Source organism: Heteronotia binoei, chromosome 13 (assembly GCF_032191835.1).
Source record: "Heteronotia binoei isolate CCM8104 ecotype False Entrance Well chromosome 13, APGP_CSIRO_Hbin_v1, whole genome shotgun sequence".
NCBI lineage: Eukaryota > Metazoa > Chordata > Lepidosauria > Squamata > Gekkonidae > Heteronotia > Heteronotia binoei.
The window spans coordinates 36,486,629-36,511,422 of NC_083235.1; the positions used below are offsets into that span (position 1 = coordinate 36,486,629).

At 41.8% G+C, this 24,794-nt stretch overlaps 2 protein-coding genes across 4 annotated transcripts in view; one reads left to right on the top strand and one right to left on the bottom strand.

The window, feature by feature from the left end:
- The window catches only part of SARNP (SAP domain containing ribonucleoprotein), an 86,932-nt gene extending 70,130 nt beyond the window's left edge, over window positions 1–16,802 (bottom strand). For all 3 annotated transcript variants that reach the window (XM_060253149.1, XM_060253148.1, XM_060253147.1), the window contains exons 1-4: window positions 16,679–16,802; window positions 11,522–11,621; window positions 6,399–6,445; window positions 2,241–2,308 (exon numbers count right to left, since the gene is read on the bottom strand). In XM_060253149.1, the coding sequence (XP_060109132.1) occupies window positions 2,241–2,308; window positions 6,399–6,445; window positions 11,522–11,621; window positions 16,679–16,714 (251 nt within the window). In that variant the 5' untranslated portion in view covers window positions 16,715–16,802. The remainder of the gene's footprint in view (window positions 1–2,240; window positions 2,309–6,398; window positions 6,446–11,521; window positions 11,622–16,678) is intronic.
- A 140-nt stretch (window positions 16,803–16,942) lies between these two features.
- On the top strand, window positions 16,943–24,794 carry ORMDL2 (ORMDL sphingolipid biosynthesis regulator 2). Its single transcript, XM_060253150.1, has 4 exons — window positions 16,943–17,070; window positions 22,372–22,546; window positions 22,870–23,021; window positions 24,207–24,794. The coding sequence occupies exons 2-4, from the start codon at window positions 22,373–22,375 to the stop codon at window positions 24,340–24,342; spliced, it is 462 nt and encodes a 153-aa protein (XP_060109133.1). The 5' UTR covers window positions 16,943–17,070; window position 22,372; the 3' UTR covers window positions 24,343–24,794.

A 24,794-nucleotide genomic window follows, 5' to 3' on the forward strand; every position in this document is an offset into this window, starting at 1 on the left:
TAATTCTATACTTTTTGGTAAACATTATACAAACACAGTCTACAACTACTTGGATTCAGGTAAAAAGATGCAAAGCAGAGTTTGAAAATGGTAGTAGGTTTTGCTGCTAGCATCATTCAACAAGAGGTAATCCTTCTACTTATATCCATGCGGGAAAAAAACAATAATCTTCCTAAGTATGTTTTTGTCTCTACTGTAATGTGAGTGCAACTGGAACTAATAATTAATTTTTCTGGAGCTATACTTACTATTTCATAGCACATACCAGCTGCAAGAATTACTGGTATACAGATATAAGCTATTAACATTTGGGAAGGATACATTCCCCTTGCATACTTAAATTAGTCTTAAGTTAGGCTTAAAGGAATTAAGAAATAGTTCACCGAACCTGCATTTCTCACCAATACCCTCCTGTTCACAAAAATTGAGGAGTCAGATTTTATCCACTCAGTACACAGTGGAATCTTACAGCAACTATCCACAACAATAGATAAAAGAGAATAGTATGCTCAAATTTCCTAGCTGATGGGAAAGATACAAGAAAGGGTAAAGTAAACCAGGATGCTTCTCATATTAAGAGCATTTTATTCCAAAAAGTAAACCATTTGGCTTTTTTACATTCTGGTTGTGCTATTTTATAAGCCTAACTTCAACAAAGGCTCAGAGTTGCAAGTTTTAGTCAGAAAAAGACCTGAAGTTGAGCTGGACTTTATTTCAGTTATATTCTATCTCCTGGGTATAAAAGCAACATTAATAAACGCCCTGATATTTGAATACCCTGTATGCTATATTTTATTTTAAATTAATGCTTTCCCCCCAGAAATATTAAGTGATCCTTTTTGAGGGCAATTGTTAGAGGAACTGCTAACTTACCCTACTTGACTGCTTATTCCAGTGTGTATGTCTACATAGCTTGATCAGGAACAGACTGTGCACCCATTTAAATGTTCAGTTGATGAATGACATTGAGAACAAATGGGCAATTTGCTCCTCTCAGTCTTTAAAGCATACCGTTGACACAGGTGGCCCTATTTTTTTTTTTACAACTTGCTTGTTCCTTGATGTAGAATGAACACTGCAAACCAAGTTGTGTATTTTTGCTTTGTCTTTGTAAATGCTGAAGTGGTGCTAACAGTTTTTCTTAGACTCTGGAAGGCTCATCAGCAGTGAAGGTGAGATTCCATGCTTAAAGCATATGGTGAGAAAGATGATATAGTGGTGAGACAGCAGGAAATGTGATAATATTAACTTCTTAAGGAAAAAGATAAAGGATTCACACTGCTGTATCGCATGAGACAGAGATAAAGGGCTGTATATCTTATGCAACTGCATTAAGTAGTCCCACTAATTAAGATTAAGCATGGCACTTCTTAAAAAAAAAAAGAGTTGAGCTTCTAGTTCTGTAAATTGCAGGCAGGCTTCAGAGTACAAGCAATAACCACTCAACTCACAGGAAAAAGAGGTAGGAAAAATATTTTCAGTGTTAACTCATGGAATTTCAAGAGCCTTGTATACTTCCTTACCTCTTCTCCATGACCAGCAGAAGAACAAAATTTTCAAAATCTGAGAGTTCACTTACTGTAATTTATACAGGCTACATAAACAAGATTTTTTTTCCTGGTGCAGAATTTGTTACTTTGATGCAGGAATACTGATTTTTTTAAAGGATGTGTAAGTTTACATAGCCCCTGAAATTGTCAGGTCACATTATTATAAATAACACAGCTATATTTGGTAAAAGCAGTAACTGCATTAACAAACATTCAAACTCGCGTTAAGAATAGCATTTAGCCTGTTCTCTGCAAAATAGATATCCTGTGCATGAAAGAACTAGCAACGTTGCCTATTCCACGTTAAATTTTAATTTTCAGGAGGACAGGGTTATATTCTATGATTTTGCTAACAGCAGAGCCTTCTTCCCACACCAGGCTCATTTCATTGTGCTAGAAGAAGATTCTGCTGCAAGAGGAAAAAAGTCATACAACACAATCCCGTGTCCAGCCTTCTAGTATTTCAATTTGTGGTAATGATTCAAAATATAGTCTCTGCATTATCTCTCACACTCCCTGACCTATTTTGCTGTAGATCTGGAGTTTCCCTCTTCAATGTCAATATCTAAGAAGTTAGCTCATATTCATAAATCGGACAATATTTCAGAGCACAGGTAGCATTCAGATGGCAGATATACAAACACAGTAATCTTTGACCAAAAGCTTGCTCTCATTAGGAATGATAATTACACTTCTGATGATTTTTCCATAGGCACTTCTTCTTTGATAGGAGTGTCTACTGGCTTCTGTTCTTCTTCCTGCAATACAATCATGCAAAAGAGAAAGGTAAACCTGCAGAATAGAAGCTTCACAAAAGATGCTAATGTGGACTACAGATATGATTACCAGTCTGGTACTACACATTGCCTTGAAAGTAAGCATATCATGATCAATGGAACTTAAGTATGCATAGGACTACAGCCTTAGTTGTAGCAACCCAACACTACAATCAGGGCTCTGAGCTCAGAGAGACACTTCCATATTTGCAGTAAGAAAACCTGGTCTGGTGGCTACACTATCCTTTTATTTTTGCACATTTCAGTCAAAGCTCACACATCTTTTCTATTAGCTGTGCTTGAGAAACTACTTTACAAGTCAATGAGATGGATTCTAGCTGATCTACAAAAGATAGAGCTCAGAAATAGAAGCTCTCTTATCCTTTTAAAAAATGATTAGAGTAGACATGCGACAACAGGAAACAGGGTAAAGAACTAGATCCATATTGCTTAGTAAACAAAATGTAAGATGTCAAATTACACAGAATTTTTCAAATAGCAGAAAACAACTCCAAACTGCCTGAGGTAGCATTCTAGGTAATTTCAGAATATTTATCAGAAGTTGGCCCAATACACAAGCAATATATCTATTTTGAAATACTAAGATGTCAAGAAATTTCAGATCTGGATTTACTCTCTTCAATGGGTAATATGTGCGGATCAGTGTTCCCTCTAAGCTGAGTTAGTGTGAGGTAGCTCACAATTTTTTAGCCTCCAGCTCACACATTTTTGTCTCAGCTCAGGAAAAATGGCCCTAGAGCAAACTAATTTATGCAGTAGCTCACAACTTTAATGCTAGTAGCTTACAAAGTAGAATTTTTGCTCACAAGACTCCACAGCTTAGAGGAAATATTGCTGGGGATATATTTGGGTTGCAAGGTTTGGGAGAAGGGAAGTTTAGCGCTCACTCTTTTCTCCAGTTGTATGCATGGAGCTATCTGGCCTATGAGAAGCCCAAAGCTATACAGCAGTTCTGAGCTCCATGTCTATATGTAAAGTTGAAGAATGGTACAGGTAGAAAGTGTTCTCCCCCACCCCACCTCAATAGTTGAGACTTGGTTCCATAATTGCTGGTAACAGATAGCAATGTTTTAAAAAACCATGGGACGGGGGCAACTAAATTTGCTTCATGTAAAATGTCAGATTTTTGAGAGCCATAAGGAGGAAGGAAGGAAAAATGGAAATAAAGCAACTTTTACTTTAATTTAAAGAGACAAATGCCTCCTCCAAGCTGGCCAACAGGGTGGTGGGGGCTTAGAGAACCACACAATATGTGTGAAAGAGTCACATGTAGCTCCCAAGCTGCAGTTTGGCCACCCCACCATAGAATGTGTAATCACTGATCTTCTGCTATTACATATAGTTTGTCCTTAGTTGGACTGTGACCCCAAATGTGCACTCAGTCAACAACTACATGGTGCTCTAAATGAATAATGCAAATCTTGGTTTTAGGAGCACCTTATAATCATATGAGTCAGAACTCAGTAGATACCACTGCCCTCCTTAATAGAGGAGCAATAACATTCTTCTGCCTTACAGATAACAAAAATATGGTTAGCAGCGTAATACTGGACTTTTCTTTTTAGAAAACAGATCAGTCTGAACTCAAATTATTTCACCTCCCCTCATCAATTTTTACTTCGTCTGAATGGGAAAAAGATAAACCATGAAATTATATGGAGCCCAGCAACACGTCTATGCAACAAATAATTTTGGAAAAATCCATATTTCAGTAGCCTCATTTGGAACATTATAGGGCAGGGGTGGTCAAACTTGCTTAATGTAAGAGCCATATAGAATAAACAGCTGATGTTGGAGGGAGGGAGGGAGGGAGGGAGGGAGGGAAGGAAGGAAGGAAGGAAGGAAGGAAGGAAGGAAGGAAGGAAGGAAGGAAGGAAGGAAGGAAGGAAGGAAGGAAGGAAGGAAGGAAGGAAGGAAGGAAGGAAGGAAGGAAGGAAGGAAGGAAGGAAGGAAGGAAGGAAGGAAGGAAGGAAGGAAGGAAATGGAGTGAGAGAGAGGGAGAGGTAGAAAGAAATCAATTTTAACTTTAAATGCATTCTCCAAGCCGACAGCTGGCTTGACTTGCAGAAGTGATTTAAAGAGACAAATGCCTTGTCCAAGCTGGCTGATGGGGCCATGGGTGCTTCAAGAGCCACACTTCATGTGAAAGAGTCACATGTGGCTCCCAAGCCACAGTTTGGCCACCCCTGTTATGGGGTATGTCTAGAAAAATCTATAAATATGGCTGCCTTCTGTAATCATTCTGTACAAGAACACAAGGAATAGAATTTTAGTATTCTGAACTTGATTTTCATTTTAAAGACAGCAAGTTTTTAGCTTTTATGACTACAAAGATACACTTGAAACCATGTGGGTCACTGTCTATAAAATCTCAAAAGAGATGAGTGGGTTCAGTGCCCCATATTTACTCCTCCTCAAGACTAGCAGAAATAGAGTATACAAATTTAGAAAATATGGCAGTCTGTTTAATAAACTTAGTTCAAGCCACAAAAGCTATCTTTTTGGAACACAAATTGTAGGCTACTTAAGCGTAGCTTAGTCCAGAGTAGCAAAAGCAAAGAACTGGTTCTTTCAGCTGACAGTTCTTTCTGATCTCTTGATATTCCTCCTACAAGACCTTTTGGGTAGTTATGCTGACATTAGGGATTGCACATGCAATTGAACTTTTGTGTGTGATTAATCTGGGGAGGTCATAAACTTTAAAAATAACTGTATCTAGACCAGGATGTGTGAATATTTGAGTTGCAGCCCAAGGTGAGTCACAACCATGAGCAAAAGGGTCATATACCATCATGCTTCTCCCCCATCCCATCCCTTTCTGGGATTAATGCAGGCAATCAAGATTTCTGAAGTCAAACGAGTAACATATTCACAACAGAATGTCCAGTAATCCCAATACATTAAACTCTGTTTCAACGAGAAGTGGTAGTCATGTTGATGCAAACTGCTGATTATCTGAATAATTTGATTTTTTGGGAAGTAACCAGAATAGGCAAAATTGTACTGCACTTTTAAATTATCCACAAAACAAGTCATCAGCCCAGATTTCAATAAAAAATCCTTAAATTAATAATTGGATTTAAAAATGTGTTCCATTCTACTCACAAAATTCTGGGTCTGATGCATTTTTAAACTATTTGTAGGATGAATTTAATTTTTGTAAGGTCAAATCCAAGCCAAGTATGAGAAATACTCGGAATAATTTCACTGTACAGTCTCCTCAATAAAAGAGTGAGCATTTATGCTAAACAGGATATCAGTTTCTTGATTATTCTTAAAATACAACAGCATAATATTATGTGAAATTAATTCTAAGGTGCTTAAATTTCAGTGAGTTTTAGACTGGAGTTAATAATGAACAGAATTATATTGTTAGTCTCCTTAAAACACCCATGAAAAAAGTGCAATACCAACCCAGAATTCTTAGAGTCCCATTTGTTATCTTTTACAGCATCATCTAAAAACAAAACCTTTCTTTATGGGTTCCAGCCAAAAATACTGGTTATTTGAACAATTAATTTTGCAATGTCTAACAAAAGAGTGTAAATGACTTTTGAGTTAAAATTAATGCTGTTAAAAAACAACATTCAAGAGGCATTCACATTGCATCATTAGAGACTTGGCAAAATAATCTATCATCACTTGGTACTGCTGAATCTATAAACATCAAAAATACATGATTCATTGGAGATTCATGGCTAATTACTAAAACCAATAAAATATGATTTACGCGTATCAAATTACATAATCACTATGGTTTCCTAGTCATGAATATTATTTAACACCAGTTTAAAAATATTCCTAACTACAGATTTGACAGGTTGACCACATATTACAGAGGCATTACCAGAAATTTTTTTAATGAATTATACCAAATACTGAGTAGTTCAGACACACTGGGGACTCCAATAAGATCTGTGGATCTTAGCATGATGTTACTAGTCACCATGAAGCTTGTTACCAAAGTGCCAGTTATTAGATCATTACAGAATGTTAAGAAATTATATAAACTATATAATTAACAATTACATTGCCCCAATGTATAACCTACCTCGGTTTCTTCACCCAAGACATCTTCTTCATTTGCTTCGTCCTCAGCTAGAAGTTAGGGGAAAAATTCAAAAGGTCACTAACAAAAATACATTTCATATACTGTGTGCATTGAGACTCTAGTCCTTAGACACTGCTATTCTCCAAACAGAAAAAATCACCTTCCTGAATTTTGTTATTTCAGAATATCTCAAACCATCTCAAAGTCAGGACACCAGTGATATGGATTTTCCAGGAAAACTTGCACAAGAAAATTTTCTAATATAATTAAATGACACTGCATTTACATCCTGCGCTTCACTCAGAGTCTCAAGAGCAGCTCACAATCTCCTTTCCCTTCCCCCCCCCCACAACAGACACCCTGTGAGGTAAGATGGGACTGAGAGAACTCTCCAACAACTGCTCTTAAGAGGAACAGTTCTGAAAGAATTATGGCTGATCCAAGGTTACATCAGCAGCTGCATGTGGAGGAGTGGGGAATCAAACCTGGTGCTCCCAAATTAGAGTCCACACTCTTATAACCACTACACCAAACTATTTAAATAATGTTAAGCAGAAGAAGGTAAACACACTATGTGCAAGCCTGTACTATGTATAAGCACTATAATTTGTGCATACTTCATATCCCACATTTAGCTCATTCAACATTATACATCTACTAGGAGTAAGGCCTGTTGTGAAAAAAATACAACGGGCTCTAGAAGGAGGGTCTGGGCGAGTGACTTCCCACCTATTAAGGGGAGCTGATCTCTGCCATCTGGAGAGCAGTTGTAATTTTGAGTGATCTCCAGCCCTTACCTGGAGATTGGCAACAGTAATCCCCCAAGAGGAAATGGCATTGTAACTGTCTGAGGTCCCATCCCTCCTCAAACCCCACCTCTTAAATTTCCAGAAACCTCCTAACCTGGAGTTGGCAACCCTATCTCCTTCCCTTTATCTGACTTCAGCCTTCCATCGCCTTCCCCCTCCCTGCAGCCTCTACATAGGAAAAGGACAGGGAAACTAAAGCAGCTTACATCATTCTACTCTCCCCCTTTTGACGTGAACAACAACCATGTGAGGTAGGTTATGCTGGAGGTCTGTGACGGGTCCAAAATCACCCAGTCAGCCTCCACAGCAAGATCCTGAGTCTGGCAGACCCCACTCTGAAGCCCCAACTCATATGCCCTCCTCATACTCTATCACAGAAACTCCAGGGATTTCTCACCAACCTGGAAAGATATCACTAAAGGCCTCTGGGTGAGTGCCCCCCTCTTGCTGTCTTCCCACGCACCCAAGTGAAGGTATTCACTCTGCACCCCAACCCCAAGGGGAGTTGATCTCTGCCATCTGGACTCCAGATAACAGATCTCTCTCGCCATCCTGGAGAAAATAACTGATCTGGAGGGTGGACTGTATGGCATTCTATTCCCTTAAGGCCTCTCCCTTTCCTGAGAAAAGAGCCTGGGTTGGCTAGCAATGGCCTCTGGCTAGCACTTCCCAGGGGACAGCCATGGGCTTTAAGGAAATACTCCCAGAGGGGCCTAGCCTCCCTGGCTATTTTTGTGGTTTTTGGAGGCTGCATGTGCTGGGAATCCTTTCATGAGGCTGAAATAGTTCTGCAGTCCTTTCTGAGACTGGCTGACAGAGAGGATACAGAGAAGAGTTGGAGATGTGGCTGTCTCTGAAGTAAGACTGCGTTTGGCAGTTTGTTCAACATTCCTGGGCCTGCAGTAGGTGGGGGCAGAGGAGTCACTCAATGGGAGGCCAGAGATGGTGACCAACGTGTGATGGGCCAACAGTGTGTTCTCCTAGTAAATGTCAGAACCAAGGTTGGTTGCCTTTTACTGACAGAATCAGCTTTGCTGGTTAGCAACAGCCACTTGGGCAGGAGAGAGGAGCAGACTCAACCAATGGCATGCAGGTTCTCTTGACTGATAGTTTGACAGGCCAAATCCTACAGTCCCACCAAGCCCCAACCAATTAGGATGGTCAGATTTGCCTCCACAACAGAAGAATTATTATAGAAGATAGCAGAACAGCCATAACAACTATAGACTATATTTACATATGTGTACTTTTTCTACCCCACTTCGCTGTAAGGCATCACAGCAAGCTGTACCAGAATTATATACACATACTTCTAATACTATTTAAAGTAAAAAATATCAAAGTACCTTGCTGTCAACAATCCTTTTTAAAAAACCCAAAGAAATTTCTAAAAATCAATTTGTACCTGTAGAAACATGTTTAGTATGTTGCAAGTTTATCAGAAAGAATACCATGGTAAATTATCCAGTGGCACCTAACTCTGGGTTTTTGGATGCACAGTTCTGTCATTTAGACTAGTGTCCTGTGGATTTTTCTAACCTGCCTAATACTGGGAGTATCTCAAGAACTACACACATTGTTGTCGCTTCAAGGACTCCTATTCTCTTTGCAGCTTAGCGAAAAAACATGATGTTTGTCCCACGTGCTGTTGCAGGAGGCCTGGAAGTGGTGCTACACCAGCATAAGTCCCACTGGGGTTGCAGGCAGGAGGAAGTCCTACACAGCATTGACTGGAACACCTGGAAATGCCTTCCTTTTTCTCCTCTCCCCTTCTGTAACTTTCTGGATACATATGAGGAAAACAATTTTCTTTCATTCCACTGCATCTGAAGAAGTGAGCTCTGATTCACAAATGTTCATGCTGCAATAAATGTTGTTAGCCTTTAAGGTTCCACTAGACTTTCACCTCAGTTCAGCATAAAAATAGCTTTGCAGAAAGTTACAGTATGTTATAAGACCAGTCCTGGACCCAGCCTAGCAGAAAACTGCTCTGTAAAATCATAAGTATCTAAAAAAGGATCAGTTCACACAGTGAACAGCCTATTCATTGTCAGACCAACAGACAAGGTGAACACAACTGCAGGATCATGCCCAACTAACTGACAATCCCAGCTCTGGAATTCAGGAGATGGGTCATGAACTGTAGAAATGAAGGAAGAAAAAATCCAGCTCTTTGCCCCAAACACAGGGTCAGAATTTCCTCCTGTTACATTCACAGAACCAGAAAGGGAGCTTTAACATAAACAAAAAACATTTCACAGCTAAGAACATAGTCCTACAAATTCAGCATCAACCCCAGCCTAATCTGCTTTTTCATACAAACTCCATCTCTTTTGGAAACAAATAATCTCACAGTTGCAAGGACAGACCCCTCTCCACAGTAAAGTAACAGAGGATGGATGGATGTGCCTAGTAATTCCCACCCACCCCCTGCAAATAACAGCAATGGTTTACTCAAATCAAAGATCAATGGTATGAACCTTGTGCAACAGGCAGCCCTGGTGGGCATTATTTCCAAACTCACAATTAAGCCCTTACTGAGCAATTGTAAGGAAAAAGGAAAGCACAGTTTTGTCTATGCTTTATGGCCATGACTGTGAGGATACAAGAGGACATGCAGCTATGACAAGAAGCAGAGAAATGAATGGTAAGAATGAATTGGGGAGAAAGAAGAGGCTCAAGATTGCTAGACTGACCCAGAGTGCTCTATGGAATTAGCCACCCCATGCCAATTGTTAGCTACTCTGACTGACCACATCCACCCCATCCCACTGTATTTCTTGACCTTGCCTCAGTTACCAGAGACCCTGGGCACTGAATCTTGGGCTTACAGTTCATACTCTTTACCACAAAACGTCCTATATAGATCTTCACTCATCCAAAACGACTAGAGGTAACATGAAAGGGGTGGGTGGGAAGGGATTCTATGAATTAAGATGCGCTAATTAAGATGCGCTTCTATGGCTAAGAGAATAGGGAGCAGCCAGTGAGTGAAAGCTAGGATGTTGCCTATCTAGTTTTCTTCTTTGGCTCTTGAAAATGGTTGCTTACTGGATATCAAATGTATGATTCGATATGATACAGCACACAACAGCTGTGATGTAAGCAGGGGCTACAGTGGATACATCTTATCTGTAATTCTTTGACTCCCCCACCTGCTGCTAAGGTAATACTATTTACCACTGTTATACAGCCTCAGGTCAGTAGCTGTTTTTCTTTCTAAGTCAAGTGAACATGTCCCATTCTCTTTGTATCCCAAGAAACAGAATACTGTTTTTAACTGTATGGGTATTTCTCCATGTTAGCTCTGTCTTGTATAACCTCTAGATATACATTTGGGTTGGAGGATTTCAAACAGCCTTTCTCAGATTTAGGGCAATACTGTGGGCCATGATCCTGGCATAAACCAAGGCAAGCTGGTGTTTTGCATCCTTATAACTCTAACCAAGGGTATAAAGAGACAGTGATGGTGGTGGAACAGAGTGGATGTTCCTAGTAACACAGCTGTGACATTACTGCCTGTGCAGTTATACCCTCTCAGAGAAGATGAGGGTAGGGAAAGCAGGCAGTGAGGAGGCCAGGAGTGTTGTCAAGCCTCAGGTGGTGATTACTAGGGGTGCTACACTTCTGCTAATATTGCAAGAACTGTGGGCATTATTGCTATGCTTCTTTCTACTTTGTTAAACAGGCATTGTTGATGACTCTGCACTGCATCCTATCTCACCTGCACAAGCCTAGATCCAGTGCAACACAGCTACCTTGCACTGACCACAGGATCAAGTTGAAAGAATACAGCTTTATGAAAAAGCATACAGAAAAAGTACATATTTATTACTTTATGTACGCACCAGAACCCAGTCAAGTATCTCATATGCTATCCAGGGGCCAACTCAAACTTCTAACAAATCTGTAGTCCAATCAAATAGTTACTTGAAAGTAAATTCCGCCTGATTCAGCTGGACTTACTTTCATGTTAGGCTGTTTAAAACTGCAACACTGATCAAAGTATCTTTGTTCTAAAAGATGAGAAACAGAAAATTAAGTGGGGGGCAGGAAGCTTAAATAAATTCACATATGGAGCAAAAACAAAATCTCATTTTCTTGTCACAAAGTCAACATCCACAAGATTTCTATTTAATCATGTTGGAGATTTATAAAATAATTACTTTATGGGTCCAATTACTGCAGCTCCTGAATGGAAAGAGTAAGAGGAATATTTCATAACTATTTACGCACAGAAACACACTTTAAAATTGAAGGCTGTTTCAGCAGGACTCTGGTGGAGTGCTGCAAGAACCTAAAGAAGAAACCTACCATGTTGTTCAAGATAGGTCTGAAGTCTGTTGATGAGATCCTGTTTGTTTCCTTTTGCCTCTAGGCCTCGGGCTAAACATTCTTGCTTCAGTTCAGCAAGCTGTGAAGTAGAAGAGACTTTGTTTTAGTGACATACATGTAATCTGTTACAGATCTGGAAGGTGAAATGAGGAATTCCAAGGAAACCACTGTGGAGATGACTTTTTATTTTTCTGGGCTTTGGATACAGAAACCTTATGCAGTCCTATGGTAAAAATTAAGACATAAATGTTCTGTAAGAATGCGAGGCAGAAGGTACAAGTTCTGTATAAACAGTTAATATTGTTGGGGAAGAAAGTCAATCATATAAAGCATGATGGAACTTGCACTTTTTCTGGCACTGCTATTCTATTTTCAATGCCCTCCCAATAATATGTAATGGTATTGTCTCAAAGAACCATTTTCTATCCCAAGTTAGCATACATTTTTATGCAACTGAAAAAATACGAACTGTTGCTGTATTAACACTATCATAATTTTAAAATAATCCTAAACCACAAAGTGCCTGTTGGAATAAAAAACTTTCTTCCTGAATACAAAAACCTGAAGCATCAGATCCTGGCAGGCCTCTTTGTAGACACAACTCCATGGAATCAGGATCCCAGTTCTGTGCTTTTGGTGGCTTATGATTCAAATGCTATGACTGTGCCTTATAATTAAGCCAACGAGTCTAGAACATCCTTGGCCTTACCAGCTAATTATTTCCATTTTTGCAGCAAAACTTTGTTTACTGTTAAAAACTCAAATGGAAAAACAAGTTTTCTCATCAAACTAGAATTATGGATGGGGTCTCATGATCCCTCACAGAAGATGCTGATGGACACACATCTTTCCTGTGTGCCCCGCCCCCAAAACCCAACCTAATTCTGATCCTGAAAAAGTTTATTCTGAGGTCATGGGACTCATGAGGTCTAATAGCCATGTGGGTCAAAAGGCTCCAATGGGGACAGAGAAGGGAATGAACTTGCACTTTCTGCTTAATGTGCTTAATGCAATAAGATTTTTTGAATGATGTTAAGTTGTGAATGTTATGGAACAGTAAGGCTATTCAAAAAGCATTTTAATGTGAAATGTGGTCTCAAGTTGACTGACATGTAGGAATATTTCTACTTCAGAAGTTCTTTTTTCCTTTGGAGCCACATCATCTGACACGAGTGTTGGATTCCACAGAGTTCTTGGAAAAGTGCAAAGACTCTTTGTGAAAGTGGACTTTATATGCAAAAGGACCGTCTTTTCTCTGCAGTGGAATTTTCCCTCATGAAAGGTTTTTACTGTGTTATCTGGTATCTCAGAGTTTGAGAAATTAACAGTCTATAAATTTTTGGGATATATTTATTTCTTGCACAGTTTTTTTTGTTTCTCCTGCTGTTCTCTACTGTGTTACCACTTGCTTTTTCCGTGCAAATGAGAGAGCCTGGCAAAACAAGCTATCCCTCCATCCCAAGGGAGGAGCTTCAGCCAATGCTCTGTAGCTCCTGGGCGATTGGGCAAGCCTGGCAAAGCAAGCTGTGATGCAGAAGGAAGCACATGACAACAAGTTGCTCAGGAGCCCTCCAGGGGCCTGATTCGGCCGCCATGCTGCATGTTCGACACCCCTGATTTAAATAATAGCAACTGTTATAATAAAAGAAATTATGCAATATACATACTGGCTTGTTCAAGTCTCAACACATCCAAGGCTTCTTGCAAGCTCATTCACGCATTCCATTGTTTGCCATTACACATGAATAATTATAGGGTTTGCATGGTTTTTTCTATATGCATTTCTGTGCCTTTAAAAGGAGCCTGAAGGTGTAAGCTTAGTTTAACAGGTGAAGTTTTTCTTTAATTTCTTTTCTATGCCAAGAAAGATTCATCTGCTAAATTCCACGACATGGCACTGATGAAGGTATTTGAGCAGGGCCAGAAAAACATGGCAATTAACTTTGTAAAAAATAATACTTTCAGTGCCCATAAGCATAAAATGGCACTTTCTTAGGAAGGCAGCTATTTTTTGTTTTCTTTGGAGCTCTGCAGAAGCAAAGATTATGAATTCACTTACACAATTTCCCCTATTATTATTTGTACCAGCCTTTGGTTCCCCTTAAACTAGGTTTTGATTAAACTAGATTTTGATGCTAGCAAAGATGTGCTACAACAAAGATGAGCTAAAGGAGGAATGGATGGAGATGCAGAAGACATTGTGCATGGTTAAGTGGCCCGCTTATGGGTCCTTACCTTAGCCATTTTACATCTGTATTGGCATTTACTGCTGCAGGGCATTTAGATGTTTTTTTCTTCTGTGGCAAGTATACAAACTTTTTCCACAATACACAGAGAATTTTTTTTTCAGAAGATGTGACCCCACCCCCCATTAATATGCCCAATTGGAGCATCCAATCAGGGTTCCCAGACATATATACAACACTGCAAAACAGTCATTAAATGTGTAAATGCTCAGAAACAACACAGAATACAGCTCCTACATCACCAACTATTCCTCTACAACACGGGTATCAAATGTGTGGCCTGTGGGCCAAAATGGCCAGCCCAGGGCTTCAATCAGGCCCGTGGGGCTCTCTTCTCCCTCCTTCCCATTCCTGTCCTCACCCTGTGAAGCTCCAAGGCTGCTAATGATATTCCCAGCTCCTTCTGCCTTCTCTTTGCATAGGCCAAAGTGAAAGCAAAGCTGCAAAGAAAATGTGGAATGGGTTTTCTTTTCAGGCTTCCAGGCAGAGCAAATGTGAACAGAAAATCCTCTCCATGTTTTTCTTGCAACTTTATGTGTTTCAATGGCGAGGAACTTCCCAGCCATCCTATGGCCAGCTGAAGCCATAGCAGTTGTGTTGTTGTAAACCAAGTGTTGATGCCTTGAGTCAGCTTTGTCTCTTCTCAGTGGAGTAAAAACTAGTGCCTAGTGAGTACTCTAACTTGGGAACCCACAGCCAAAGGGACTGGAGAGCCATTGATAATCTGAGTAGACCGGGGGGGGGGGGGGCGGGAAGCTTGCAATGCCTTGCCATTTCACATTTTCCCAGGCTGAGAGCATTTTATTTTTTTTAAGTTTCTGCTGTGATCTTTATGCTTTTTCTTGATGTTTTATTTTTAAAACTGCATTGCAAAATCCTATGATCCCCCCTTCTTTTTTACACAAAATATTGCAAGAGTATTGTGCGTTTGTATTTTAAGTTAAAAATGATATCTTTAATTGTGGTGGCCTGTGTCCTCTGTAAAGTCTATATCTCTGCCATCTGGCATTTACATTTTAGGACACACATGGCTCAGCCCCACAAAGTCCCGTTTATGTCAGATCTGGCCCTCCTAGCAAAGGAGTGAGAGAGAGGTAGAGGTAGAAAGAAATCAATTTTAACTTTAAATGCATTCTTCAAGCCAGCTGATGGGGCCATGGGTGCTTCAAGAGCCACACTTCATGTGAAAGAGTCACATGTGGCTCCCAAGCCAAAGTTTGGCCACCCCTGTTATGGGGTATGTCTAGAAAAATCTATAAATATGGCTGCCTTCTGTCATCTGTACAAGGCTCTACACCCCTGCTCTACAGTCTTTTTCAATCCACTAGCACAGGGGTGGCCAAACTGTGGCTCTTGAAGTCCCCAATGCCTTGTTGGTCAGCTTGGAGAAGGCATCACTTCTCCAAGTCAAGCCAGCTGGCAGCTTGGAGAATGCATTTAAAGTTAAAGTTGCTTTCTTTCCACCTCTGCCTTCCCCATCTATTTGCCTGCCTGCCCTCCTTCCTTGCGGGTCTCAAACCTCTGGCTGTATTCTATGTGGCTCTTATGTTAAGCAAGTTTGGGCACCCTTTAACTAGCAAGATTGTACCCCCTAGTGTAAAGCGGGAAGCAAGGAGTTTGAACGAATTGATGGAGAAACATGCTAGGGTTACAGTACCTGTGCCTTCTTCTGATACCCACATAACATAAGATGTATAGAAATTTGTCTTTGGAAAACAACTTGGCATGAAAATTATCTAAAATGGGGGGGGAGAGATATTATTTTGCAAACAGTCAAAGTATGACCTTGTCAATGCTTTGATCTGCAGCTTGATTCAAGCACCTGATGGAAGAAAACTTTAGCCTGAAAGACGTCCCCTAGGTTCAATTGAAATTCACAACGGCGAGAGAAAGTTCAGAAATAAGTAAATAAGGAAACATACCCATTTGTGCAGCCAAAGCTTATGTATATTTACTTGGAAATAAGCTTTACTGCCTTCAAAGAGGGTGTTATTCAGAGATAAGCATACACCCAATTGCACCTTTAACATTTAATGAATGAGTCCCATTTTCAGACTTTAAGAAGTGAGAAAAAGGCACTATTCATACCTTCCTGGGAGCATAAATGGTTCAGTAACAGCTTATAACATGATCCTTCCACAGTCCAGCTTCCAAAAGATTACACAGCTGGAGAGAAAATGGTGACTGGCCTCTGTCACTTACACCCAAGGTTCTAACTAAAGCCTGTTGGACTTTACTACTACTCACATTCATATGAGCAATTCTTTCCATATAGTTTGTGGTTAGTAGGAGATCAGCGTGCTATAAGTAAATACAGCATGAAAGGGTAAGCCACTTTAACCCAACCAGCCTACTTACCGTGGAAAGGGCTCCACTGAGCCTGCCAACATCCAGATGGGGACGGGAGATCTCAGGAACTACAAATCATATCCGGACTATAGATATCAGTTCTCGGGGAGAAAATGGCTGTTTTGGAAGGTGGACTCTACGGTATTATGTTCGACTGCCCTCCCCAGACCTACAAGAATTTCTCAATCCAGAGCTCAATGGGTCCTACCCACTTCCAAGTAACTGTATCGGCTATTAAACATACGAAACAGAGCGGAAAACGCTCCTTCCGGAAAAGGGCAATATGAGATCAGCCGTCGTGTACCTCCGCCCCCCCCCCTTTCCATTCCCCTCCCCTCAGGAAAAGCAGGAAGAGGGCGAGGGCAAGGCAAGCCCCACATAGGGAGAGCTGAGCGGATTGTTAATTAAGACTGAAAACGAAGCGCCGTCGCAAAGTCTGAAAAACGGGTTGGAATGAAGAAAGGCCGGCCAAGCCCTCAGAATAAACAGGGGGGAAAATACTTCCCTCCCCCCACCGAACAGCCGCTACTTCCCTCAATACCTTCAGCTTATGGAGCTCTACTGCCTCTGCCGCCATCTTATCGTCGCGTCTCGTAACAACTCCACCTCCCGCGCCAGCCGCCAACCGTGAATGTATTTTTCCTCCAATCGCGGCTGTCCTTTCGCTTGAACTTTACACCTACCAATATCTCCTTTGTTCATTGGCTCCTTTTACCGGGAACCCGGAACGCGACCGAGCCCGGAGAACGAAGTTGGCCAATAGGGAAGAAGTGAGGAGACTGGCCCGCTCGCCTATTGGTCGGATGACGAGAAGAGGACGTGAAGTCATTTCCTGGAAACGGGCTGCGGTGGAACTGCGTGCGGAAGACGTGTGTATGGGGCTCCGCCCGCCTTCGTTTCTGTTATAGGAGCAGCCGTTACGGAAGCCGCCAGGTGGGTGCCCCACAAACAGCAATGGGGGTCGGCGTTCTAGGCTAGAATTTCATTGGATGACTTTGGTCTTGTTATCAAGTTGTTAAACCTAATCTGCTTTTACTGGGTTGTTGTTAATAATAATAATAATAATAAATTTTATTTGTACCCCGCCCTCCCCCGCCGAAGCAGGCTCAGGGCGGCTAACAATACGGTGACCAATGGTGCACCAACAATAAAACAGTTACACTAGAAACATTAAATTAACATTAAACTAACCTTAAAAGCCTGAATTAAAACAATTAACTAAAACATTTTATGACGCTATCCTTGACACTCTTCTAGTTGATGCTGATGGCGGATTTTCAGTTATTCATAAGCTAATTTAAAAAGGGTGGTCTTGCAGGTCCTGCGGAACTGATCAAGGTTCCGCAGGGCCCGCACCTCCTCTGGGAGTTGGTTCCAGAGATGTGGGGCTGCGGCCGAAAAGGCCCGAGAGCGAGTATTCTGTAGTTTAATTTGTCTTGGCCCAGGGGTAGTCAGTCTGTTCTTTCCTACTGACCTCAGTGCTCTCTGGGGTTCATACGGGGAGAGACGGTCTCTCAGGTAGGCTGGTCCTCGGCCATATAGGGACCATATAGGGGCCATATAGGGACGGTAAAATGGAGGTGAGGAGAACTGTTGTAAGCTCCTTTGGAAGAAACGCAGGAGAATAATGTAAAGCTGGCAGGAATGTACACATTTGCCCTGGGGAGAGAGAAATCTGGTAGGTTTGAAGGGAAAGTAGGTAGGTAAACTAACCAAAGTCTGTCTAGTTCAGTATCTTCCCCCGTCCCGCGCACATACAGAGAAGACCGTAGATTTATCTGTCTCTGAATCAAAGTCACAGAACGGTTTACAGTCTCCTTTATCTTCTTCCCCCACAACACCCTGTGAGGTGGGTGGGACTGAGAGCTCTTACAGCAGCTGCAAGTGGAGGAGTGGGGAATCAAACCTAGTTATCACCACCTCTTTGCAATTGCATCTAGCACTTTTTTTCCCAGAGGGCAGGGTTTCCCAAACTTTTCTTTCCTGTGGCCGGGTTATTTTTACACTTCTCCTTGGTGGCCCACTAAAATTTGGAGGTGGAGCCGAAAGACAAGAATTATGTCATTTCCTGTGGTGTCACTTCTGGGGCACACTGAACCAAAACTCCACCTTTTCCTGTGATGTCACTTCCAGGGCACTCCGCCAAACCTGCCTCTTCTTCTGAAGTAACTTCATTTTCAGACAAATCTCTCTGAAACTCATGCTGGGCCAAAATAGGGGTGGAAAGTGGGTAGTCCTCTCTTTCCACTCCCACACCTGCATGCACCTATCTGTTTGTGTGTTCTTCTCCAGCTTACAAGCACTCCTAATGCCCATGTTCAGTTGCCTGCACCACCTACACACCCCTTCCTCAACAGCACTGGGCAGTGTATGCAGTTGGGAGTGCTGTTGCCATTGTCATCAGGAATGACAGCACTGTGTATCACCCGCACTGGGCCCTGGCAGCTGCTCTACCTCCAAATATGCTGACACATTTAGTAGACCCTTCCTTCAGCTGTTACTACTGGAACCCTGACTCAAGCTATAACCAAGCTTGCTTGGTTTCAAGAAAACCTTTCGACAGCTATTTTTCATACTTTTCTTTGGCTGAAACACTGGGAAATTGCTGTGAAAGGTAGCAGAGTATGCAATTAATGAATTAATCTCCAGTTATATGAAGTTCATACAAGCTTTTCTGTAGTTATCTCAAATAGGATATTTATGAGGGGCCTGCAGCTTTTTATTGGTTGTGTTTCCTGTGCCTTTAAAAGCAACCTGTTTTGCAGATATTTAGCCAGTGAACTTCTTTCATCCTTTTTAATATCTACAGGAGGAGTTTAATTTTGGTGTCAGACAGCTGTTAAAAGCAGGACCAGTAAAATGGTGCCAAGTTCATAGTACCATCACTTCCAGTGCTGTTGCGATATACAGCAGTAATCTCCAATAATCTCTTTCTGCCCCTCACTCTCTCTCTCACACACAATAATCTAATAGAAAGACCAGCTGGCTACAACTGGGGGTGCCAGCTTTTCATTGGCAGAGCTCCTATCTCTGTAACAACAGTATGATGAACAGAAAAGTTTCATCCAGCAAAAATGGAAGGAAAGAAAGAAAGGGAAAGAATGAAATGGAAGGAGAGGAAAAGAAGACATGGAAAGAAAGAACATAAGAGGAGCTATGTTGGATCAGGCCAGTGGACTATCCAGTCCAAAATTCTTTCATACAATGCCCCCAAAGCACCAGAATGTCCACCAGTGGGACCAGGGCACTAGAAGCCCTCCCACTGTTGCTTCCCCCCCTTCCAGCACCAAGAATACAGACGGAGCATCACTTACGGAGAAAGAAAGAAAGAAAGAAAGAAAGAAAGAAAGAAAGAAAGAAAGAAAGAAAGAAAGAAAGAAAGAAAGAAAGAAAGAAGGGGGAAGGGAAAAAAAGCCTTTCTCACCATCAGATGACCCCAGTCAGCAACAATTTTGCCCGGGGGTCATTTGGTAAAAAAATAGCTACTGGAATGCCCACTCCCCACCCCTCCCAGCTGAGAAAAACACACCGTTCTTTGCCGCCCAAGAAGAAGAAGATAGAAGAAGAAGAAGATATTGGATTTATATCCCGCCCTCCACTCCGGAGAGTCTCAGAGCGGCTCACAATCTCCTTTACCTTCCTCCCCCACAACAGACACCCTGTGAGGTGGGCGGGGCTGGAGAGGGCTCTCACATCAGCTGCCCTTTCAAGGACAACCTCTGCCAGAGCTATGGCTGACCCAAGGCCATGCCAGCACGTGCAAGTGGAGGAGTGGGGAATCAAACCCGGTTCTCCCAGATAAGAGTCCGCACACTTAACCACTACACCAAACTGGCTCTCCAGTTTTGGATTTATATCCAAATCAAGATATTGGATTTATATCCCGCCCTCCACTCCGAAGAGTCTCAGAGCGGCTCACAATCTCCTTTACCTTCCTCCCCCACAACAGACACCCTGTGAGGTGGGTGGGGCTGGAGAGGGCTCTCACAGCAGCTGCCCTTTCAAGGACAACCCCTGCCAGAGCTATGGCTGACCCAAGGCCATTCCAGCAGGTGCAAGTGGAGGAGTGGGGAATCAAACACGGTTCTCCCAGATAAGAGTCCGCACACTTAACCACTACACCAAACTGGCCTCCCAGGGAAATCTCCCCAAAAGAGCATACTGCAAGGCACATGACAACTCATACCTTGAGGAACACTTAATGGGTCTAAAGTGCCAGTGGTTTCCAGCTTTTCTCTTAAACACCTGGAGGGGGGGAGAAGGAAGGAGAGGCAGCATAACACAGAGATGGGGGAAGGAAGGAAACCAAACAGCTCAGGCTTTGCAGCCTGTGTCGGTCTTCAAGGCTAGCTTTTTTCTGCACAACAGAGAGACGGGAAGGAAGGAAGCAGAGCAGAGGTCATGCTTTGCTGGGGGCGGGGCTAGCTTTGGCTTTTCTTGTGACCCGGTAGTGAGGCTTCCGTGTCCTGGTACCGGATCACGACCCTGCAAATGGGAAACGCTGTCCGAGAGGGCTTCAGGAAATTGCTGGCCTTGGTTTTCAGCCAGCAACAGCTCTGACTCCGAATTCCTGATGATATATGAGAAATTGATGAAATACCAGAGAAGGCAACTCACTCTTAGCTTGTGTGGCAGATGTGGAATAGTCTCCTGGAAGGGTTGAGAGACTGGCACCTATATGTGGAGTCTTCTGGTGAGATTAAAACAGCCTAATAAAAAGAATTTATGGGGCAGCTTGAAGGTATGAGCTCTGGCTTATCTGTGTAATTATCTTAATTTTTTAATAGGTGGTTAGTTTTGTTTTATATGTATTATTATTACACACATTGGGTACTGTACCAGGAAAAAGGTAGGATATATAAACAAATGCACTAAATGAAGGTCTGGAACAACTCCTGTCCTGCAGACCATACCCAGCCTACCCAGGACTTCAATCAGGCCCACAGCAATTTTCTCCTCCCCCTCCTGCCCTTCCGCTTTGAGGCTGCCAAGGATGTTCCTAGCTCCTGCCTTCCCCTTGCATGCTTCAGCTGGAAGCTCTTATAGGCTTGCAAAGCTGCAAAGAAAATGCAGAATGGGTTTTCCATTAAGGTCACTGCACCCAGGTAGTCTGGTCTATCTGAGCCCAGAGACCTTAATGAAAAATCCATTCTGTGTTTTCCTTGCAACTTTGTCTGCGTTGCAGAGTCTTTCATTGGAGTGGAGCTAAAGCAATTTAACTTTTGCAGTGTTTATGGCCAGTGTTCCCTCTAAGCTGAGCTATCATGAGCTAGTGCACAGATGTTTAGCCTCCAGCTCACACAGTTTTGTCTTAGCTCAGGGAGAATGACCCCAGATCACACTAATTTATGCAGCAGCTCACAACTTTAATGCCAGTAGCTCACAAAGTAGATTTTTTGCTCACAAGACTCTGCAGCTTAGAGGGAACATTGTTTATGGCTAGTTGAAACTCCTTGCAAATAAAGGGTTGATGCTTTGAGCCAGCTTGTCTCTGCTGAATGGACCTGTGAGTGAGTACTCTAACATGGGAACCTACAGCCAAAGAAGGATATTACACTGGAGAGCCATTGTCAATCTGAGTAGACCCGGGGTGGTGGTGGAGCTTGCAATGCCCAGCCATTTCATGTTTTCTTAGACTCAGAGCATTTTATATTTTTAGTTTCTGCTATGATCCTTGTGCTTTTTCTTGATGTTTTATTTTGAAAATTGCATTGCCAATTCCTACTACTCCTCCACCTTTCCATTTTAAACAAAATATCATGACTTTTAAACATATTCGTATTTTAAGCTAAAAAAATCTTTAATTATGTTTATTTGTATACTTTATAAAGATTGTATCTCAGCTACCTGGCATTACATTTTATGACAGGCATGGCTTGGACCCACAAAGTCCTCGTTACAAATTAGTTTGACACCCCTGGTCTGGACGTTATAGCTCCTCTTGAGTTTCATCTCCATTTCTGCCACCGGTTCTGTGATCTCAAGCAAACATATTACTTGCGGTCAGTTTTCTAATGTTTACAGATCGTGAAATTGATTTGGGTTCTGCATTAAGACTTAGATGCCAAATTCACAGACTGATCCATACCAGGTCTGCAAAGAGCATTCTGGTTGGTCAAAGGAAAGATATAATGACTGCCAAAGAGCTTAGATCTCATTGATGTTTTCAGATGAGTAGGTGGTTAGTTTCTTGGTGGTATCTTTGTGCAACCAACATTGTTTATTTCTCTTCAGCATGAATGTTGGGGTAGCCCACAGTGAGGTGAATCCTAACACACGAGTTATGAACAGCCGAGGTATTTGGCTGGCTTACAGCATCTCTGTGGTCACTCTTCACATCATCCTTCTCAGCATCCCCTTCTTTAGCGTCCCTGTGGTCTGGACCCTAACCAACGTCATCCATAACCTGGTAGGTCAAAGTTCTGTTACTGTTGCCTCAAGTCATGCGCTTCAGTTCCCTAAATCTGCATTTTTTTTGCCCAGAAACCTTTAAGCATTATCTGGATGTGCCAATCTTAAGAGGGTGCTTTGTTTTTTTTCAAGAAGGGAAACTTGACTACTGATGTGACTTCCTGTTATAGATGTTGCAGTGTAGAATCTGTTGAGGATTTCCACTATGTTTCATTTGAGACATAAAGAGATATCTCTGGTGCCTTGATGCACACTGTTTTATGTCACAAAATAGGGGAAGAGAAATTGCCATTTTACCTCAGTGCTTCCTTTTTTTCTCAGGCAATGTATTGGCTCCTGCACACAGTGAAAGGGACCCCATTTGAAACACCAGACCAGGGCAAAGATCGCCTCCTCACACACTGGGAGCAGATTGATTATGGTACACAGTGGACCTCTTCTCGCAAGTTCCTAAGCATCTCCCCAATAGTTCTGTGAGTATCATGAATCACTCTGTTCTGTCTTGTTGTCTCTTAATTCAACTCATCTGAGGCTAATGAGTCAGTTTTTGGAGCAGCTGGCATTTGACTTCCTTTGTGAGGCCTTGTGTCCCCGAACCTTCCTGACTTTCTGTCCTAAGCTAGGGTCTTAGCTCATAATCCTGTGTATATGCCAGTTAGCCCTTCCCCGGTAATGAGATAGAGAGCTACTGCAATTGAGGATGAGGTCTGTTGTGCAGAGGGGAGAGTAGGTTCCTTGTCTGCTAAGAGCCTAGGCATACAGCAGAGCAGCTTCTTGCATCTCACAACAGTTCAGGAAACCCGTAGAAAGCTGTACTCTCTATTGTTTACTAGACAGCAAGATGTGGGTGCATGAATGCAATGGAAAGTATGTTGTTCCCTTTAAAGAAAGAAGATAATCCATCAAACTGTTTTTGGAAGTAGTAATCTATGTCAGGATTGAACCAACAGTATGATTAGATCAAGGAGGAGATGTATGTATTTGCTTAAAAATCCAAATTTGATTATTAGAATTATGTTGCACAAAATTATGTTGGCATTTTGTTATTTCTAAGATCTTTTTTCATACCCTTGGACTAGAGGCTGAATTGCCCTGTTACTGAAAAAGAAGTGCAGGGCCAGGGTAGCCACAGCTAGATATCCAAGTGGGAATGGTGCCATGGACAGATAATATGAATACAGATAATTTATTGCAAAGGTTTGAATTATGAGTGCTATATTGCAAGGGACCTCCTCAAAATGTGGACGTGGTGCTTTTAAGGAAGTATGGTCTTCTTTTTGACCCCATTTTATGTGTGGTTTCCTTGAAGTAGGAAGTAGGTACCACACATCTTCCAGTTATTGTATGGAGGTGGCTGCATTCTTTTTTTATTTCTGAATGTTTGTGGTAGGAGTAAATGAAGTACAAGCAGCTATTTCCTTCTCTTGACTCTTTCATTAAAGTACACTAAAATGCAGTTGGTTCTTCCCAGCCCAAATTAAGCAACATATGAGAGAAGTTGGAAACAAGCTCTTGTGTCCAAAGGGAAGCCTGTATCCCCCCCTTAAAATAATTTAAATAATTATGATTTAGCTTTATTTGGAGAAGTCTTCTTGGGGAGATCTATTATGATACAGGTTGAAAAACATAACTAATCTAGATTGTTTCTTTCCCTTTAGCTACATCCTGACCAGCTTTTATACCAAATATGACCCTGGGCACTTCATAATCAACACTGCCTCCCTGCTGAGTGTTCTCCTGCCTAAGCTTCCCCAGTTCCATGGCGTTCGCATCTTCGGTATCAACAAGTACTGAAGCAGGCAGAACCTTGGTACTGCTGAGACTTAACTGAAAGAGAAATGGCTCCCAGCTCCAGTAATCTGGTGACAAACCAGAAATCATATTACCCTGAGATTGAGCTATGAAGAGTCACTTGTCAATTAAGAGGGGCAGAGAGCTCTTTAGCTGCTCTGAGAATTGAGCAGTGCAGAACTTTTGGGTTGTTTCCTTGCAAGGAGATTGAGCCAATCACTTGGTTTTGCTTCTGGTGGAACAAAAAGATGAACCCTTAGCAGGGCCTGAAATCTGCAGACCTTCCATGTAAGACTACTCCTTTTAGCTGTTTGTAATAGGAGACTGGGGTCAGCTTCTTTGTTAAATCGTTTCCATTGTTTTTATACATTCCTACTTCAACAACCTTGTGTTACTGTGGTTTTCTCCCTCACTCAGAGGAGAAAGATTGGGAATAAAGAGACCTTTGAATATGA

What these genes read in the sequence shown, in the direction of transcription:
- ORMDL2 (XM_060253150.1), top strand. Translation starts at nt 22,373, where the DNA reads ATGAATGTTGGGGTAGCCCACAGTGAGGTGAATCCTAACACACGAGTT. An exon ending in CCAACGTCATCCATAACCTG is followed by an intron (nt 22,547 to 22,869) that starts GTAGGTCAAAGT and finishes TTTTTTTCTCAG; the next exon opens with GCAATGTATTGGCTCCTGCA. An exon ending in AGCATCTCCCCAATAGTTCT is followed by an intron (nt 23,022 to 24,206) that starts GTGAGTATCATG and finishes CTTTCCCTTTAG; the next exon opens with CTACATCCTGACCAGCTTTT.